The sequence below is a fragment of the Pleurodeles waltl genome, chromosome 5, assembly GCF_031143425.1.
Source record: "Pleurodeles waltl isolate 20211129_DDA chromosome 5, aPleWal1.hap1.20221129, whole genome shotgun sequence".
NCBI lineage: Eukaryota > Metazoa > Chordata > Amphibia > Caudata > Salamandridae > Pleurodeles > Pleurodeles waltl.
This window is the reverse complement of record NC_090444.1, coordinates 1,767,682,135-1,767,702,229: the sequence shown is the minus strand read 5'-3', so window position 1 is coordinate 1,767,702,229 and position 20,095 is coordinate 1,767,682,135. Positions and strand designations below refer to the sequence as shown.

The following is a 20,095-nucleotide window of genomic DNA, read 5'->3' as shown; positions in this document are numbered from 1 at the left end:
GGATGGGGATGTATTCCTGATGGGAGATTTTAATCTCGCTAGGCATGCTGCCAGCAATAGCACACACCCCCATCGTTCACCGATGGGCAACTTTTCCAAAGCATTGAAATGCACGATGGAGGAAATGGGGCTGGTTGATGCCTGGAGAACACTTCACTTAAATGATAGAGATTATGCTTTCTTCTCACGCCCACAATGTACATACTCTAGGTTTGACTTTGTTTTTGTCAGTCAAGCAAGGGTACAAGAGCTGCACAAGGTGACGATCCATTTGATAATCCTTCCTGGCCATGCCCCAGTGGTGGTCACCCTGTAATGGAGAATGGGCCCATTGAGACACCCTTGCAGGTCCCCCACCCTTTGATTAGAGAGGCTCTCTCGAGATGACCTGCGCCCTTTTCAGCAAACGGGAGCACTGCAGGACATAATGAACGCGGATCTTTCTTCCGTGTAATTTACGGAGTTACTTATAGGTGTACACACACACCGATATGGGCCTATACATCAGGACTTGGATTTTGTTTTATGGAATTGTGGCCCTATTTAGATGCTGCTTAAGCCCTGATGAAATCTTTGAGACTATTTATCTCACAGGACGAAACACGTGTTGGAAGTTTGCTGGTTTTGTTGTTCTAATGGATACTTCATTTCAAGAATAACTTGAACTATTGCCAATTATCCTGGTCCGGCTTATGCTTGATGGCTTGGAACAAGACACCGAAGCCATAAAACACGTGGATGAATGAACTGATAAACACGAGTGCCCTGACATCAGTTGCTGCTGTTTTGTTTCTTTTATGAAACATAGGAGGAGTGAGGAGGATCCTCCTGCCAGGAGCACCGTGCATACGCTAATGTATTATTTGTGAATTTGGTGATTCACTGTGAGCGCTGATTCCTATGACTATCTTCCCAGTTCGTATTTTCTCTACAGCATAAAGTCACAGCTCTGAGAGTAAATGCTGTGTACAGGGCAGAGCTCACTTTGCTGTGCCTCCAGTTGATGATTCCATGAGCAAGGGAACAAAGTAGGTTCACACTTAGCAAGACAACTAGAGAGTTAAAAGTGAGAGGGAATACATAGGGGACATATGAGGATTCACAACTAAACTTACCAGTTCAAATGTGGAGAAAGACTAACATCTTTGGGGACTTTTACTGGGAGACATATTAAGGCGGAACCTACTTCAGAAAGCGCCCAACTTAAATATCTGGAAGACACAGACCTCCTCCAAGTGTCTTCTGTACAGAATGAAAGATTAGGTACACCCTTTGACAATGAGGAGGTGCAGATGGCGATCAACTATCTTAAACTTCATAAACCACCAGGGTCATATGGCCTTCCAGCACAATTTTACAAAAAGTTTGGTCCTGACCGGATAACACACCTGATCTCCTTTTTCAATTACATTCTCACCTCGGGAGCAACTATGCCCTCCATGGGCGAGGTCCTCATCACGGTTATCCCCAAGACGGGGAAAGACCCGTACGTCTGTGGCTCCTACAGTATCATAGCCCTCTTAAATCTGGACGCAAACTTTATTCAAAGATACTTACAGCTAGGTTAGAAGGCATGCGGCCAGACTTGATCCACCCAGACCAATCTGGCTTTATTAAAGGGCCTCAGATGCACAATAACATCCAACAGGTGGTCCATCTGCTGGAGATGGAAGAAAAAGATGCCAGCTGCTCTGTTAAGGGTGGATAGTGAAAAGCCTTTGATTTGGGTGGATTGGGCCCTCCTGACTCCTAGTAATGTTACTTCATTGTTATCCACAATGGGGATAGGCCTGGTTTACTTGATATAACTTTTGTCCAGAATTCTCCTATTTTCCATTTATGTTTATTTTACTATACTTTTAGTCCAGACATATATGTCTTAAATGAATTGAGGCTCACTGCTGACATGCATTTATATGAAATTTACAAGGGTGAGTTCTCAGGAATGCCCTCAAAACGACTCCCCAGAGACCTACTGTGTCAGTCGGATGTAACACAAACATGTTGACTGACTGTTTGACTGAAAGTCAAATCTTTTAGCAATCTCACCACAAAGGGCGATTCGAACGATGTTGGTTGGTTTGGTAAATGTAAAAAGGAAAGGTTGGATTGATAATCTTTAACAGTGTCCAATGCAAGTCCTGCTGGGCCAGAGATAACCTAACCAGTAGGAAATGGCCTGTAATGGGTCCGTATTGTAGGTGCCACATCAAGCTACAAACTTGTCCCAACACCTAGCATCAAGAGATTTTGGGAAAGGATGACTGGCAGCCAGAATGAAGTCTTCAACTTCTGGAAGAAGGTCGAATGCAGTCAACTGGCGCCACTTAATCTCCATGCATGAAGGTATAGATTGTGCAAGTTTGGGTAGAGAGCCGTGCCATGCTGCTGCGACAGGGGGATCCTCCTGAAGTGGTTATCTGTTCAAATGACAGATGCTCAGAGGTTCTGGGTATCGCACTCCCCTTGCCCAGTCCAGAGACATTAGGGTGATTTGAGCCTGGTCGTTCCTTTGCTTCAGAACTTTGGGCAGGAGAGGCAGTGGAAGAAAACCATACTATATGGGATGAATCTCAAAGACAGCCTTCATGGGAACTCTAGCATGCAAAGGTTTTCACATTACTCGTTTGATTGTGGTGAAGAGATCTAGCCACAATTCTCCCCATTGCTGGAAGATCCGTTGTGCCATCTCAGAGTGTAGCTGCCTTTTTTGATCCACCAGACACTGCTGGCAGTTCATCCGCCCTGAGGTTCAAAGATCCTGATAGGTGGTTCTTTATCAGCGAAGTCCCCTAGCGTTTGAGCCAGCTCCATCAATAAAGTGGCTCCTGGCACAGAACCCTGGATCCCACCCCATCCTTCCTGTTGATGAACCACAGGGCAGTGGTGTTCTTGAGAACATGAACCACCCTCAGTTTGATGAATGGTAGGAAGGCTTTCAGTGCCAGGAGAATGGCTCAAAGCTCTGATGTAAATGTGGGCCTCCACCAGAGTCCTCTGATCTCCAGCTCTCCCAGGTGACCTCTGATTCTAAGCAGTTATGCATCTGTCACCAAAGTCAGTTGTGGGTGGGGCAGGGGAAGGGGCCTACTGCCAGTCCAACTGTGGTTGGACTTTTGCAATCTCCTCCGGAACCTGAATGAAACCAGACTAGTTCCCCTGGTACTGGATCAACTGAGACTTCAGTTTCTACTATAAAGCCAGCATTTGCCACCTGGCTTAGTCGACAAGCAGTATGCAAGATGTCAAGAGGCCAAGTCAAAGACTGAAACACCAGCTCATAGTCCCAATGGCCTGCACTGGAGGGAAGGTTTGAAGGTGCACTCTATCCAGGAAGGCACCAACGAAAAATAAGCCTTTGTAAAGAAGTCCAGTGTGACTTCAGCACATTTATAGTGAACCTCAACATTGTCAGGAGATTCTCTGTACTGGAAGGTGCTCTGTGACTGTTGCGAGTACACCTCCAATAGCCAGTCATCGAGGTATGGAAAATCTGGAAATCCCAAACCTTCGAAGATTTGCACCATCACTTCCATGAACATCAGTGGGTCACTAGTGAGATCGAAGGGAAGCAAAATACATTTAAAATACTCGTAGCCTAGTGTCTGTGCGACTGCAGGACTGGTACATGAATGTAGGAGTCCTGCAGGTCCAAAGCCACCATCCAGTTGCCTAGATACCAGGCAGACAGAATTCTACGCCACTGTGAACTTAAAATTTTTCATTCCACAATGGTACAAAACTAAAATAGGATTAAAGGCCTCCGGTTCTTTGGCACGAGGAATTAGAGGGATTAACAGCCAATCCCTACTTTTGGGGCTGGGACATTCTCTATGGCTCCTTTGGCCAAAAGACTGCACTTCTTGAAGCACAATGAACAGGTGCTGATCTGAAAGCTAGTCTGATGTGAGTGTAAGATGTAGTGGGTCAAAAAGGAATGGCAGGAAACAGCCTTGTTGGACGATCTGAAGAACCCACCTGCCAGATCTTATATTTTGTCACCATCTGAAGAAATATTTGACCCTGCCTACCACAGTGCGGCCGTGTACCACTAAGGGAAAACTACAGTGATCTGGTAGACTGTTGCAGCAGTGTGTGTGTGCGCGCGCATGTGTGTGTGTGTGTGGGGGAGGGGGACCGGGGGTCAGGGGGAGGTGTGAGAAGGGTGCAGGGTTAGAAAGGCCTAGGGAAAGTGCTGTGGCCCAGCTTTCTTTAAAGCTTTTAGTACAGAATTTACCTCACTGAACATGCGCGATCCATCAGGCTAGCTTGCACACCCCCAGAGAAGCACATGGATTGCCTCCAAGCATGCTGCTGAAACACCACACCAGTGCCAACTGCTCTACCCAAGCAGCTGACAGGGGCCAGTTCAGAATGGATGGTGTAGTTTATGGCATTCTGACCATCCCGGGTGGTTTGACCTAGATTGGCCCACAATTCTTTAAGGACTGCAAACTAGATGTTAACCATGATCTCTTATGGCATGGGTATATCTCCCCAGGAAACAGCTGGCATTGACTGATCAAAGGGTTATACTAGCTGAGGGAAAACATCTTCCCAACAGCTTTGATGCGTTTTTACTTTGTCAGGGGGAGTCCTAAGGAATTAATTGAGGTTCACCCTACTGGTGGAAGCCTGAACCACCAAATATTCTGGAGTACGGTGCTGTGTCGAAGTCAGGGTTACCTGGTGCCAGCACGTGGCATCTAGCAACCTGCATGAACACTGGTAGAAAGTAACACGGCTTAAACTAGATGCCCATAGGACTGGCATGCCGGTGCTTCATTAAATGGAAATAAAGGTTCTGATGAAGTTCGTCCAGGTTACAAAACTTCAGTCAGTACATTAGTTTTGACTTCCATAGTTAACAGTTTTAAATTCAATGCACCCACTACTAGATTTATTAACATGGCAAAGGAAGCATTGTCTTCCACTGAAGAGCTGGAGAGGGAACAAAACCCAGTGTTCTGGGAGATGTCCAGCCCATTGGCCTCCTACAAGTCCATGAATAAATTGTCAAAGTGCTGGGGAAATATGTTCCACAGAGGCTTGTCACTTCTGATCAAAGTTGGAACCAAAAAGTTGTTGAAATGCTGGAGTGCGGCTCTGAAGCAAAGAGCCAGACTAGATTCGGTCCATCTGTACAGCTTCAGGGTGAGACCTCAGTCAAGGCTAAGACGAATACAACTTGGAATCAGAGAGGACTATAAGAACAGGATGTTTCTCCTGCACCGTCTGGGTTGGTGTTTAAGCCAAAGGGGCCGATGCGGACTTGGGTGCCAAATTGGAACTCAGCTACAGCGTTGGAGTGGAACTTCAAGCAGGTTCAGAAAGCAGAGAACTGAGGGTGCAACCTCACAAATGAGAACCTCAGGATGCATTGGAATCAGTTGCAGGATTGGCTCCTCTGTGGAGTGGCTAGAAGCGAGACCACAAGGCAGCCCGACATCCTCATGACTTCAGATTGAGAGTGGCGGGACTGAGACAAATCCTTCTTGGAAGACTGACTGTGACTACGACCTGTCACGGGAACGACCTCGTGACAGGAAAATGGGTCAGGCCTGACTTCAAGGTGGAACAAGACTTCCCTCAGTGTTCTGCACACACAGCTTCACATAACCGAATAGCCTTTGGATTCATAAGGGCACACTATTTGCTTGGTTTGGATTTGTGCACTGAACCCAAACACCAAAGGCGCACCTCAAGGGGATCTGTCATAGATAACAGTGTTTACAAAGCTTAAATCCTGTAGTTTTGAGAAGGGACATAGTTCCCTTGTACAATGGGATAAAGAATTTTACAAGAAAAACTAGTGATCTAAGGAGGAAAAAGTAGGGAGTGAGCTCCACATCCATGAAAAAAGGAGTGGAAAGAAAAGAACCGACATCAACAAGAAGGGGTGGAGCTTACATGCGGCTCCATCATTACTTCTGGGGTGGAATGAAGTCAACACTGACATGATGCCAACCACCAGCACGCTGGAGCAATACTCTTAAAATCTTCTGGATTCAGTGTGGGCCTGGAGATATTCTAAAAGCGAGCAATTTGCAGTCACAAGTATCCATCAGAATACAACAGTTCGTCAGCAACAGACACCTAAAAGATATCTAGTGGAGAGATTCAGAATGGTCTGTGTGTGGGATTAGGACATGAATATGAAGTCAGAATGGTAAAACAGCACAGGTAGAAACTTAGCTTTGACTCCAGATTAGGGAAGTTTATGTTGGCTGCCAGCAGTTTGACCTTTTTTGAAGTTAAAAAGTGACTGACCCTCATTCATGAGCTATATGTGTCTAATGTTAAGAGCAACCAAAAGGCAGAAAAGGAACAGCTGACCAATGCTAGGCATTTTATTATGTATATTCGGGTTTTACAATAATTGTATTTATATTAGAACTGATGATCTTTCAAAGGGTAACCCCTTTGATCAACCAATTACCACTCGGTTTTGAAATTCATCTCATCCTAGATTTGAAGCACAAGCAGAATCTCTGGTGTATGGATTAGAAGGGTTGTTGTGATTCTCCCCAAGAACCATCTGGGTTGATGACAGAAAACGGGTAACCTTCTCCACCTCTTTGTAAATATTTGAAGGCATCACAGACAGTTCAGAGAAAATATTCGGGCAACTTTCTAGTGTGATCTGGCTTTCAGAAGCCAGTTGTCTAGGTAGACAGAAATAAAATCTTTCCTTAACTTCAGTGGGCAGTTACCACGACCATGCATTTAGAGAACACAACACTTCTGTGGTTGATTTAAGGAGAAGACTTGTATTGAAAGTACGAAACTGACATTTCAACAACTTTGTGTTTAGTGATGGGGATATTAATGCATACAACCCACAGGGCTTTTGCTGGCAACCGGTCCTGCATTCCTAAAATGAGGAGCCTTGCACTAGACCTCACACTCTCCTGTATCGCCATGAATCACTGGATTCAGCTTCCTTTCCCTTACTGTTTGCCATCTAATCATTTAGTTTCTCTCTTCTACCCATGTCACTTTTGCTTGGAGTCAGACTTCATCACTACTGCCATCACCAGCGCCACATTCCTTGTGATAACACTTATTTAAATATATATGATCATCACCACCTATGGAACACATACAGTCGCCTGTGTTCAGGGACTGCAATAGCGGGTACAGAGTCAGCTTCCTGTCTTTCCCCTCTTCTACCTGTGTTTAGTACTTTGAAATTCAGGATGGTTAAGCCTTCTAGGTTTGGGATCTTTTGCTACCCTCCGGGCTTTTGTACAGTAATTGTGTTTCATGAGAGCACATGCACTTTCTGAAACAGCTGGTCCAGATGTATATGCAGAATGTTTGCAGGATCACACCCGAATGTGAGTAAATTAGGTATATTCAATTGTTTTTATAAAAGTTTAGACAATTAATGTAATGGTTGGTGAAATTTACTCCCCAATTGGGAGCTCATGAGTGAAGGGGGTTGGGTTTGGGAGAGATTGTTTCTGTGTTGCTAAAGGCTTTAGCAGTTTTAGCCAATGGTCGAACTTTGCATCTTCCTCCGGTACGGCATCTCGGTTTCTAGAAAATTCAGTTTCTTGATGTTGTGGCTGTTGATAGTGCAGTTGACTGAGAATTTTCAAAGTATGAACTTTAGGCTTAACTTGGTTTATTAGGTAATGTCAGGACCACAGTTTCCCCAAAGTATGAACTTTACCTAATAAACCAAGTTAAGCCTAATGTCAGGACCACAGCTTCCCACCTACAACCCTGGGCTGGAGCGAATTTCAAACATCAAAAGATAAGCACATCTAACTAACAGACAATTCTCAGTAAGACAGGTCCTCACATAGAACATAGTGGCTCCTAGGAGCCACAAAGGCTGGAAGGAACAAAACGCAGAAATCAAGCACAGCATTTGCATCACATCACTGGTAAAAGATCCCCTCAGAAGCAAACCCAAGACGCATAATGAAGAGAATTTACACAACCTGCAACACTCAGCCCCCTCACCCCCAACCCACCCCATCACCCAAATCCTTCACTAGAAACCCATTCCTCTTTATGGCTCAGATTGAGTCCTGACAGAGCAAAGGTTTCTCCTTTATGCTCCACTTATACTGTAAGCTGCCTTACCATCATTATTCTGCTTAATTAACAAGGCCTTTTTATCATAGCCAATATGTATGGGTCTAGAACTGGGAAGAACAGAAGCCGCCAGGTCCCTATTCTTTGTTTTCTTCTTCCGATTGGCCTCTTGAACGATCCTGTTTCTTCACTCCGCTGAGATTACCAACACTATGGCCATGCCACCTAATCCTCCCACTTGATTTTTGCCAGCTTTAGGCAAATCAGAGGGTTCTTGACACAACCCCTTCGACCTCAGTAGAAGATATAACCAGCAGTTTGCCCAGCACTTTAATCAGGTGAGGGGTGAGAATAACCTAATCAACAAAGTACTTTATAGTTAGAGGGGCAGGAGGGTTTACCTGAGATCAGGCACATTTGAAGCAGACTTCAGAGGCATTTGAAGTATGCATTTTTTATTTTTACAAGTCAATTAAACTACTGATTAACAGTACAGAACCATCATAGGCCAGAGGGAAAAAGTGACATTAAAGGAATGCACGTGCGTTCAGAGTATGTGCAAGTGCCTTAGCTTTTGAGAAAATGTTCAAATCTTCTACTTCAAGTTGGATACAAATATCACAACAGGAAATCAGTGCAGCAAACAGTCTAAAGGGTAAATTTGTATTTAATTCTTTAAAAGAAAAAAAATTCAGAAGGAACTACCGTATGTACAATGAAGTCTATCAATAAATGAACAGCACAGACCAATACCTATATGAAATCTGTTCAGAGAAACTGACAATAAGTGTTTATTTCATAGGTTTGCTCTCATTGTGTGAAACAAAATTCAACTAGAAAATACGAAAACGTACTTTGAATTAAATGTTATAAATTGTAGAAGTGTGCATTAACATTTAACTATTACAATATTCTTCACAAAGTGAAGAGAGGTTTTCAGTCCACTATGAATAGAGAAAACTATTTCCTTTACTGTATTTCACACTTTGGCTCTTAAAAAAACACACATGGGCACACTGGATAAAGGCTTACAATCAGGAGTAGGAAGACAAGCTAGTCGTTTTTTTACAGAAGGGGGATACCAAAAAAATGCAAAAGTATTGTGTTGAACACTTCCACAAAAGTTCTGAGTGACGTCAAGCAGATGCCATCCATAGCATTATTATGGTACAGGCATGAGAAGACAGAGTGGCATTCCCAATATGATCACCTACATACAATTCACAGATTCATAATGCAACCATTGGTTGCTTTTGAAATAAACCTTTACAATCACCTTGGAAAGCCAAATATATTGCGAGAAAAGCACAAGGACAGATTTGGCAGCATGCATCTCCTGCACAACATTAGCCTTCAAAAAACAAAATGTAAGATCACAACTACACTACAACAGGGAGTAAAAACTGTTCTCAAATTGTTACTTAATGCATTTTAGCAGCTAAACATTTCCTTTCAAAGGTATGCTTGGTTAAAGCTCTAAATCCATTAGAAGTACATTTCAACACCTGGGGGTACAATACAGACAAGGCCAGTTATGAATTTAAGGCTTATTTTTCTTTGCCAATGTCAAAAAATTAAAAACGTAGAAGAGGACTTAGCAATCAAGATTATTCCAGAAAAAAACATGCTACATTTGTAGAAAGTGCCTTATCCAAAGTAGATAATATGTACTTTTTAATTACAATAAATGGAAGAATTGAAATTGGTTGTGATGGTTGGGGGAGAGAAACCACACCATGTGAGATCTTTTCCTAGACATATCAAATAATTTTGATCAAAGTGATATGAGGTAGACATTTGCCTGAAAGCCCAAAGTAAAATTCCAAATATGAATCTACACTTACCATCAATTAGTTCCTCTTTAAGTTTTGTTAATTCTTTTCTCATTTCTTCTAAAATATCCTGCAATTGATGAGAAGATTAGGTGAGCTATGGTTACTTAAAAACAATTATAGAACACTATGTAGGAAGTTGGCTCTGTATGTGCTATTTCAAAGTAAGGAATAGCATGCACAGAGTCCAAGGGTTCCCCTTAGAGGTAAAATAGTGGTAAAAATAGATAATACTAATGCTCTATTTTGTGGTAGTGTGGTCGAGCAGTAGGCTTATCCAAGGAGTAGTGTTAAGCATTTGTTGTACATACACAGACAATAAATGAGGTACACACACTCAGAGACAAATCCAGCCAATAGGTTTTGTATAGAAAAATATATTTTCTTAGTTTATTTTAAGAACCACAGGTTCAAATTTAACATGTAATATCTTGTTTGAAAGGTATTGCAGGTAAGTACATTAGGAACTTTGAATCATTTCAATTGCATGTATACTTTTCAAGTTATTCACAAATAGCTATTTTAAAAGTGGACACAGTGCAATTTTCACAGTTCCTGGGGGAGGTAAGTTTTTGTTAGTTTTACCAGGTAAGTACGACACTTACAGGGTTCAGTTCTTGGTCCAAGGTAGCCCACCGTTGGGGGTTCAGAGCAACCCCAAAGTTACCACGCCAGCAGCTCAGGGCCAGTCAGGTGCAGAGTTCAAAGTGGTGCCCAAAACGCATAGGCTTCAATGGAGAGAAGGGGGTGCCCCGGTTCCAGTCTGCCAGCAGGTAAGTACCCGCGTCTTCGGAGGGCAGACCAGGGGGGTTTTGTAGGGCACCGGGGGGGACACAAGCCCACACAGAAATTTCACCCTCAGCGGCGCGGGGGCGGCCGGGTGCAGTGTTAGAACAAGCGTCGGGTTCGCAATGGAAGTCAATGAGAGATCAAGGGATCTCTTCAGCGCTGCAGGCAGGCAAGGGGGGGCTTCCTCGGGGAAACCTCCACTTGGGCAAGGGAGAGGGACTCCTGGGGGTCACTTCTGCAGTGAAAGTCCGGTCCTTCAGGTCCTGGGGGCTGCGGGTGCAGGGTCTTTTCCAGGCGTCGGGACTTAGGTTTCAGAGAGTCGCGGTCAGGGGAAGCCTCGGGATTCCCTCTGCAGGCGGCGCTGTGGGGGCTCAGGGGGGACAGGTTTTGGTACTCACAGTCGTAGAGTAGTCCGGGGGTCCTCCCTGAGGTGTTGGTTCTCCACGAGTCGGGGTCGCCGGGTGCAGTGTTGCAAGTCTCACGCTTCTTGCAGGGAGATTGCAGGGTTCTTTAAAGCTGCTCCTTTGGATAAAGTTGCAGTCTTTTTGGAGCAGGTCCGCTGTCCTCGGGAGTTTCTTGTCGTCGTCGAAGCAGGGCAGTCCTCAGAGGATTCAGAGGTCGCTGGTCCCTTTGGAAGGCGTCGCTGGAACAGAGTTCTTTGGAAGGCAGGAGACAGGCCGGTGAGTTTCTGGAGCCAAGGCAGTTGTTGTCTTCTGGTCTTCCTCTGCAGGGGTTTTCAGCTAGGCAGTCCTTCTTGTAGTTGCAGGAATCTAAAATCTTAGGTTCAGGGAAGCCCTTAAATACTAAATTTAAGGGTGTGTTTAGGTCTGGGGGGTTAGTAGCCAATGGCTACTAGCCCTGAGGGTGAGTACACCCTCTTTGTGCCTCCTCCCAAGGGGAGGGGGTCACATCCCTAATCCTATTGGGGGAATCCTCCATCTGCAAGATGGAGGATTTCTAAAAGTTAGAGACACCTCAGCTCAGGACACCTTAGGGGCTGTCCTGACTGGCCAGTGACTCCTCCTTGTTATTCTCATTATTTCTCCTGGACTTGCCGCCAAAAGTGGGGGCTGGGTCCAGGAGGCGGGCATCTCCACTAGCTGGAGTGCCCTGGGGCATTGTAACACGAAGCTTGAGCCTTTGAAGCTCACTGCTAGGTGTTACAGTTCCTGCAGGGGGGAGGTGTGAAGCACCTCCACCCAGAGCAGGCTTTGTTTCTGTCCTCAGAGAGCACAAAGGCTCTCACCGCATGAGGTCAGACACTCGTCTCTCAGCAGCAGGCTGGCACAGACCAGTCAGTCCTGCACTGAACAATTGGGTAAAATACAGGGGGTATCTCTAAGATGCCCTCTGTGTGCATTTTTTTATAAATCCAACACTGGCATCAGTGTGGGTTTATTATTCTGAGAAGTTTGATACTAAACTTCCCAGTATTCAGTGTAGCCATTATGGAGCTGTGGAGTTCGTTTTTGACAGACTCCCAGCCCATATACTCTTATGGCTACCCTGCACTTACAATGTCTAAGGTTTTGCTCAGACACTGTAGGGGCATAGTGCTCATGCACATATGCCCTCACCTGTGGTATAGTGCACCCTGCCTTAAGGCTGTAAGGCCTACAAGAGGGGTGAGTTACCTATGCCACAGGCAGTGGGAGGTTGGCATGGCACCCTGAGGGGAGTGCCATGTCGACTTAGTCATTTTCTCCCCATCAGCACACACAAGCTGGCAAGCAGTGTGCCTGTGCTGAGTGAGGGGTCCCTAGGGTGGCATAAGACATGCTGCAGCCCTTAGAGACCTTCCCTGGCATCAGGGCCCTTGGTACCAGGGGTACCAGTTACAAGGGACTTACCTAGGTGCCAGGGGGGTTGTGCCAATTGTGGAAACAATGGTACATTTTAGGTGAAAGAACACTGGTGCTGGGGCCTGGTTAGCAGGGTCCCAGCACACTTCTCAGTCAAGTCAGCATCAGTATCAGGCAAAAAGTGGGGGGTAACTGCAACAGGGAGCCATTTCTTTACACACTATAACTATTTAACTGTATTGGTAAATTGGACATCTACTGCACTATGACCAGCAACAAAACTTTACCATCAGCAATGGATGGTGTATGTTTAAATACATCTGAATCATTTAAGAACTAACTAATCATGCTACAATTGTGTTGAAACCAAAACACAAAGTGTCAAAATGTGTGGATAATCGATTTCATATTAATCTTTTGGCTTTTTAGACTTGTATATACACTTTTTTTCTGTGCATGTAACAGTCACTGAGATCACGAATTGCAAACACTTTTCCACTTTTTCTTTCTTGGTTTATCATCTGGGTGTCAGGACAAGGACTTGTCTGCTTATGGTGGATTAGGAGTAACTATAATATCTGGAATCACCAGAACCACAGTACCTGGTTCCACAAAAAAAAACTACTTAGCCTCTATAAGAAAATAAGTTACTTACCTCTAACTGTAGTTCTCCAGTATTAGAATCTTTCTTAGATTCACATGCTTGAATCATTCCCCTTCGTCAAGATGGGAGTCCCCTGGTACCTTATAAAAGCAACGCAATGATAGGTATAGACTAGGAAGGCCTCAGACCCTTCAATTTAATTACATATCATAGTCCTCTTTAATGAAAGAAAAAAATAATAATAAATTAAAAAAAAGACGACCAAACCTAGGTTTCAGCCAATCAGGCTATGCCAAGGAACCCTCCTGGAAAAAAAAAAACCCAGTCCCTTGGATTTTAGAGCACAAGTGTAAAACACCCAGAGAGGTGGGAGGCATGTGAGTCTATGAAAGATTGCAATACAGTAGTAGTTACAGGTAACTTATTTGCTTACTCCGGTATTGGATCTGTCATGGATTTACATGCTTGAATCAGATTAAATAGCAGTTGAGAAGCACATTTGTGTCCCCAAGACATATACATGTAGGAAAAGATATACACATACTTAGCTATATATCAAAATATAGATAAAATACCATATCAGAAATGCATACAGCTACAATTGCAAAACGTCTGTTACATGTAAGAGGATTGTGGGAAGAAGGATATGGTTCACTTTCTCTTGAAAAGATGCCATAGCACTGCTTTGCCCAACTGCTGTATCACTGTGAATTGCTGATTCCAAGCAGTAGTGCTGCATAAAAGTGTGTCTGTTTCACCAGTTCACTGCTAGGCAAGCTTCTTGAAGGGACACACCAGAAAAACACTGCCATTGACATGGCCATAGTTCTTGTTGAACGAGCACGCACAGATGTGCGTAATGGCCTGCCCGCTTTCTGGTGACAGAATTGAATAGTGCTGGAAATCCATCTAGAAAGACCCTGTTTTAAAAGAGGATATTCTTACCTTGGAGCTCTATATGTTACAAATAACGGATTAGATTAGTGAAAACTTTGTTTTGTCCAGGTAGAACTTTAAACTTTTTTTTGACGTCTAAAGAGTGTAATGCCCTTTCAGCAGGCGTCTAAGGGTCTGGAAAGAAGGTTTTCAGAATTACAGGTTCATCAAGGTGAAAGTCTAATGGGACTTTAGGAATAAACTTAAGCTGTGTGCAAAAAATTACCCTATTGTCTTCTAAATTGGAGGAAATGATGCTGAATGGTGAAAGCCTGCATATCGCTTACTCTTCTGGCTGAAGGTAACGCCAAGGGGAGGGCTACCTTCCAGGATAGACCCTGTTGAGCCTTTCATAAGCTGTGAAAGTACAGTGTTGAGTTGCAGGAGGAGGAGGAGGCGGTCCAACCAGTGGGAAGACCCTAAATAATACTTTGAGGAATTGTTTAATGAGTCTGGTAAACCATAATAAAGTTGATGTGGGTGATCGCCTGAAACAGGAATTAGCTGCCAGATGGACTTTAATGCATACATGAGCCAGAGCACATTGTGCAAGATGCAGGAGACACAAGAGGATTTCTTCTGGTGAAAAGAAAGAGGATGTACATTAGCACTGTGACACCATAAGCAAAATCTTATCCAACTGAGGCGATAGAATTTATTTGAACTTTCTGTGCGAGCCCTGGCTAGGATGTTTCTACCGTCAGGTGGAATATTTAGATGTGCAAATTCGTTGAATTCAGGTGCCAAGCTGACTTTGGATTCAGGTGTAGAATTTGGCCCTGGTTCATTGACAGAGAAGATGACTGCTACAGCCGGATGCAACACTCTTCTGAGAGGGGAAGTAACTCTGTGAAGCAATCTTGGCACAGCCATGTCGGAGCTATGAGAATGATCCTACATGGCTCAGCTTTGAGTTTCATGAGGACTCTCAGGAAGAGAGGAATTGGAGGAAAGGTGTAGGCAAAGATTCAGGACCATTTAATCGAAAATGCATTCCCCAACTCCGGGTGATGCCAGCTTGTGTAAAAACTGGCATTTCCAGTTCTGAGGGGTTCTAAAGAGGTCCAGATTCGGTCTGTCCAATTGGAGAAAGATGTTGTCTAGAATCCTCACTTATTTTTCACTTGAGGAAGAGGCAGTCAGTCTGCTCAGTGTGTCCATTATGGTAATCTGTTTGACGGGGACATGTTCTGCTTGTAGATGCCCTCTGTGACAAATGGACCAATTCCAGACAGTCTGCTTCTTGGGACAGCAGATGAGATTTTGTGCCAACTTGCTTGTTGATGTAGTGCAGAGTGGTTGTGTTGTCCATGGGGATGAGCACTGCAGAATTTCTTATTATGGGAAGTAAAGCCTGCAAGGCTAGATACACTGCCTTGAGTTCGAGTAGACTGATGTAGAAACGTAGATGAGAAGATTGCCATTCCGCTGACCTGTAGATCCTGGAGGTAGGCTTCCAAAACCTTCTAGGGAAGCGTTGGTGGTAATGACTAAAGGTGAAGCCTGAATTAGAAAAGGTAGATCGACTGACAGATGTGCCTGCTGTGTCCACCATAAATGGGCCTTGACAAAGCCTGGAGTGACTTGGATGAGGTCACCAAAGGACCCTGTAGCTTGCATCCATTACCTGTGTAGTTCCTCTTATAACTAGAAGCATCTGTAGACGGCAAAATGAAACTAGAGGAATGCATGATGATGACATTCCCAGGAGGGATTTGTAAAGGTGAATGGAAAGGGATTTTTTTTTTTATTTGAACCAATTTTGCTATAATCATCAATTTTTATTCCCTCTGGTGCGGGGTATGCTTTGTTGAGCGTTGTCTAGTGTGGCCGCTAAGAATGTTATCTACTGTGACTGGTGAACTGACTTCTGTGGATTTAGTGTGAGATCTAGCTTGCTGAATAATTCATGCAAGCAGTTGTTGACGTTTTTGTGGCATGGCTGAAGGGTGCTTTGACCAACCTGTTGTCGAGATAAGGGAACACGATGTTTGTGTGGTCTCAGAAAGGCTGCTACCGGTGCAAAGCACTTTGACTTAAAAATCAACAACTTTTTCACAAAGGGAAGTACTCTGAGCTGGTAATGGCTGCTGGCTACTGTGAACCTTAGAAATTTTCTGCCAGCTTTGTAAATTGTTGTTCTCCCTCTGAGCTGGGATGGTGAAAGTTGGGGAGTAGCCAGTGCAAGTACGTGGTCATTGACAGCATGTGGTATCCTCTCCTTGCTGTCCCATATTTCCCCTTTGAAACAGTCTAATATAGGCCACTAGTGGTGACTGCCTTTGCTGATAATGGCGGAAAAAATTGTTGAGAGGCTGAGGAGTATTTGGGGGTAGTGATACTGTTGGTAGCCTCCTCTATAAGAGGGTTGTCCTCTTCCTTGAGCACCTCGAAAGGGCACTCTTCTGTATTGTAAGGTCCCAATGATTTGTCCGTGTACGTATCTGTTTTTACGGCCTGGAGAGCCTCATCAAGGTGTTTGCCGAGAAGGGCTTCACCATCATAAGGTAGGTATATAATTTTATTCTGAACCTGTGGCCTGAAGGTGTCCTTTTGCAATCCCTGTCTTAACACTGCTGCTCCTGCTAGTTGTTGAAAACCGGTAGTGACAATGTCCATGGCGCAATCAATTTCAGATGATGTGCACTCACCCTCCTGTAAGACATTCTTGGCTTCAACCTTTATATCTTCAGGAAGTTTGTCCAAGTGATATCGGACAACATCTGTTAATCGAATAATCCCAGTACAGCAGAGAATTTGCTGCCCTTACTGTAAGCGCGGACACGGAGGAAAATTGCTTTCTGGTGTTATCAAGGTGCCGACCCTCTTTGTCTGGAGGCTCTGAGATTGGTGTTGAAGGGTTTTTAGAACTGTGCGGGGCTGCCTGTGTGACTACTGAGTGTGGTTTGGAGTGTCCTGTGAGACGTGCAGGAGCATTGCCTGGGGCTCTGTACTTTTTATCCAGGTGTGGTAACACCGCTGCAACTGTGGCTGGATGTTTCAGCACTTTCAAGACCACATCCCAGATGTAATCGAAAATGGGCATAGCCCCAATGCTTTTTTCGAAAGGGATTCTAAAGTCATAAAAGAAATAGCCAATTTGTTTTTAGGCACAGGCATTTCGATCCTTCTTGCTGCTCTTTCTAGAAGTTATGAAAACCTCCTATGTCCTTGGGAGGGGAATCCGCAGGGGCTGGGGTAGGTAACAGATAATCAGGTAGGTAACAGATAATCAGCCCATTCAGTATGGGCGTCACAGAGCTCAACTTCTCTATCATCCTCAGAAGATGTGGGATCGGTAGAGGAGCTAACTGCGGAGTACGCCGTGCCAATGGAGGTACAAGCACCCTGTACAGGTGGAGACTTTGCCAAGGGAGACATGCCTCTAGTGGAAGGCAATGTTGGGGGGAAACACCTTCTGTAATCAGTTAAATTGCAGGTCAGAATCTAGTGATGAAGGAAGACACCATTTCTTCCCGATATTGTTGATGGAATTATTTTGAGGGAGCATAAGTCTCCTGGTCATAATATTCACTCTCATCAGATTCATCCTCTTGACATTTGACATGCAGCTCAGCAGGACTGTGCGCAACGCCAAAGGGACCTTCACCCTCAGAGTCATCCTCCTTTAACAGGTGAAAAGGCAGTAATAATGACACCTTACTTGGCGAAGTAGGTGTGAGGTGTTTTGTTTTTTCCTGTATGTAATTTTTCTAAAGATTTCTCTCTCGTCAACGAGGATGTCATCGTGGATGGTGCTCGGAGCAACAACATTGAGTCTGATGTTACAGACGACGAGAGTGCAGTTGCCAGTCGATAAGATTGTAATTATGTTTGGCGTCAATGGTATAGGTGCGTGGCTCGTCGACAAGGTCATTGTTGAGAAGGATGTTGACAGGAGGAGATGGTACTGATAGTGGTTGTTGTTACGGTGAATGTCAGATGGCGCAGATTTTCTCGTCGATGGTGACAAACTTGATGACCTGTCCGTCGACAGAACACAAAGGCTTTTTGAAGGTGTGAAACTTGAGGCAGAGGTGTTGAAGGATTAAATATTGAATTTTGAGGCCTTTTCGAGGAAGATAGTATCTTTTTGAAAGGTTTCTTTAATGAGAAGACTTGGATGGACTGTGTTGTGTATGAGACCTATGAGGGGTCTTTTTTGATGATTTTTTGTGTGGTTCCTGAGAGAAAGGAAAATGGGAAATCTCTCTATTGCGACCTTTTTGAGGAAGATGAAGAATTCTCACTGTAATCATCAGAAATGGGTTCCTTTCTGGTTTTATGTTTTTGGAGCCATAACAGCAGTCTCCCTTCATGATCTTTCAATGTTTTTGTAAAGAAAGTGCAACATGCTCTGCAGAACTTGGCCTTGTGAGATTGATAAAGGCAATATATGCAGTCTCAATGATGGGTCAGAATAAAGACTACTACCACCACCCCAAGTACCATAGGGCCAGAAGAAGTTAAGTTACTTACCTGTAACTGTGGTTCTCCAGTATTGGTATCTTTCATATTCACATGCATCATTCCCCATCGAAGTGGGAGTCACACGGTACATAGAAAGCAGTAGAAAATAACCAACTTTTTTTTCATTGTAGTCAATGGTAAAAAACAGATTCACTTTCATAGCTTATTAGCTTCATTAGAAAAGACCCAAAGTCCAGCCAATCAGGTGAGACCACCTCTTTAGAACTCTCAGCACCAAGGCTCAGTCCCTCAGATTTTCCAGCACTACTGAATTCAAGATAGAGACGAAAGAGGTGAGCCTCTATGGGGAGGAGGGTGGGTCGCATGCGAATCTATGAAAGATACCAATATTGGAGAAAAACAGTTACAGGTAAGTAACTTTTCTTCTCCAGTATTGGGGTATCTTTCATAGATTCACATGCTTGAATCAGAATAATAAGCAGTACAAGAAGATGTTAACATCCATATCAATAAAGAAACATCATTCTTTATGTATATATGCATACATAATAAAATACAGGTATATTTAGATGTACAATATCTATAAATATGCTTTATGTATATATAAAATAAATATAAATCTGGAAATATTAGCATTTGAGGATGGTGGGTAAAGAAGATTATTGGCTCACTTTATGCAAATAAATTACGCAAAACTGAATGTCCTACCACTGCGTCCATCCTGTCAGCAGCATCCAGGCAGTAGTGTTGAGTAAAGGTGTGGCTGCGAGTCCACGTTGCTGCTCTGCAAATCTGGTTTAGAGGCACTCCTGCGAAGAGATCTGCTGAAGTATATACTGCTATAGTGGGGTGCGTCTTGACGGCTGTTAGCGGTCTTCCTGCTAGCTGGTGACAGAACTGTATGGCGGTGAGATCCACCGGGCTATTGATTGCTTGGTAACAGCATTCCCTTTAGTGAGCTGACCATAACTAATGAACAATTGATCAGCTTTACGAAAGCTGCTAGTCCTCTGGATGTAGAATTTCAGACACCTCTTGAGATCTAGGGAATGTAGTGCTCGCTCTGCTGGAGTTCGAGAGTTCGGAAAGAAAGTCTTAAAACCACTGGCTCGTTCAAATGAAAGTTCTAGGGAACTTTAGCAATTAATTTTGGATTAGTCCTCAGAATGACCATTTCTGATTTAAATTTAAGAAAAGGTGGTGAAACTGAATGCCTGAATGTCACTAACCCTCGTCGCGGAAGTAAGTGCCAGAAGGAGTGCCGTCTTCCAAGAGATATATTTCAGGTCAGCTTTGTGAATAGGCTCGAAGGGATGCCTCATCAATTGAGACAGCACAATATTAAGATGCCAGGTAGGAGGAGGACGCTGAATCGGAGGAAACATCCCGAACAAGCCTTTTAGGAATTGCTTTATTATCCTGGATGACCATAAAGATGGCAAAACTGCCGTACAGCGGAAACGAGAGCTGGCTTCTAGGTGAACTTTGATAGACGAATGGGGGAGACCTGATTTTGCCAATTACAAAAGATACAGAAGAATCTGCTCTGGAGAAGAATTTAGATGAATACTGAAGGTTTTGCACCACATGCATAATCTCTTCCACTTGAGTCTGTACGTCTTATTCGTAGACTGGGCTCTGGCACAGGAGAG

General features: G+C 44.0%; 1 protein-coding gene across 6 annotated transcripts in view; it reads right to left on the bottom strand.

Annotated features, from left to right (window-relative positions):
• The window catches only part of ENAH (ENAH actin regulator), a 490,360-nt gene that overhangs the window by 11,694 nt on the left and 458,571 nt on the right, over nucleotides 1-20,095 (bottom strand). For all 6 annotated transcript variants that reach the window (XM_069236196.1, XM_069236193.1, XM_069236192.1 and 3 more), the window contains one exon: nucleotides 9,894-9,951. In XM_069236196.1, coding sequence (XP_069092297.1) covers nucleotides 9,894-9,951 — 58 coding nt within the window. The remainder of the gene's footprint in view (nucleotides 1-9,893; nucleotides 9,952-20,095) is intronic.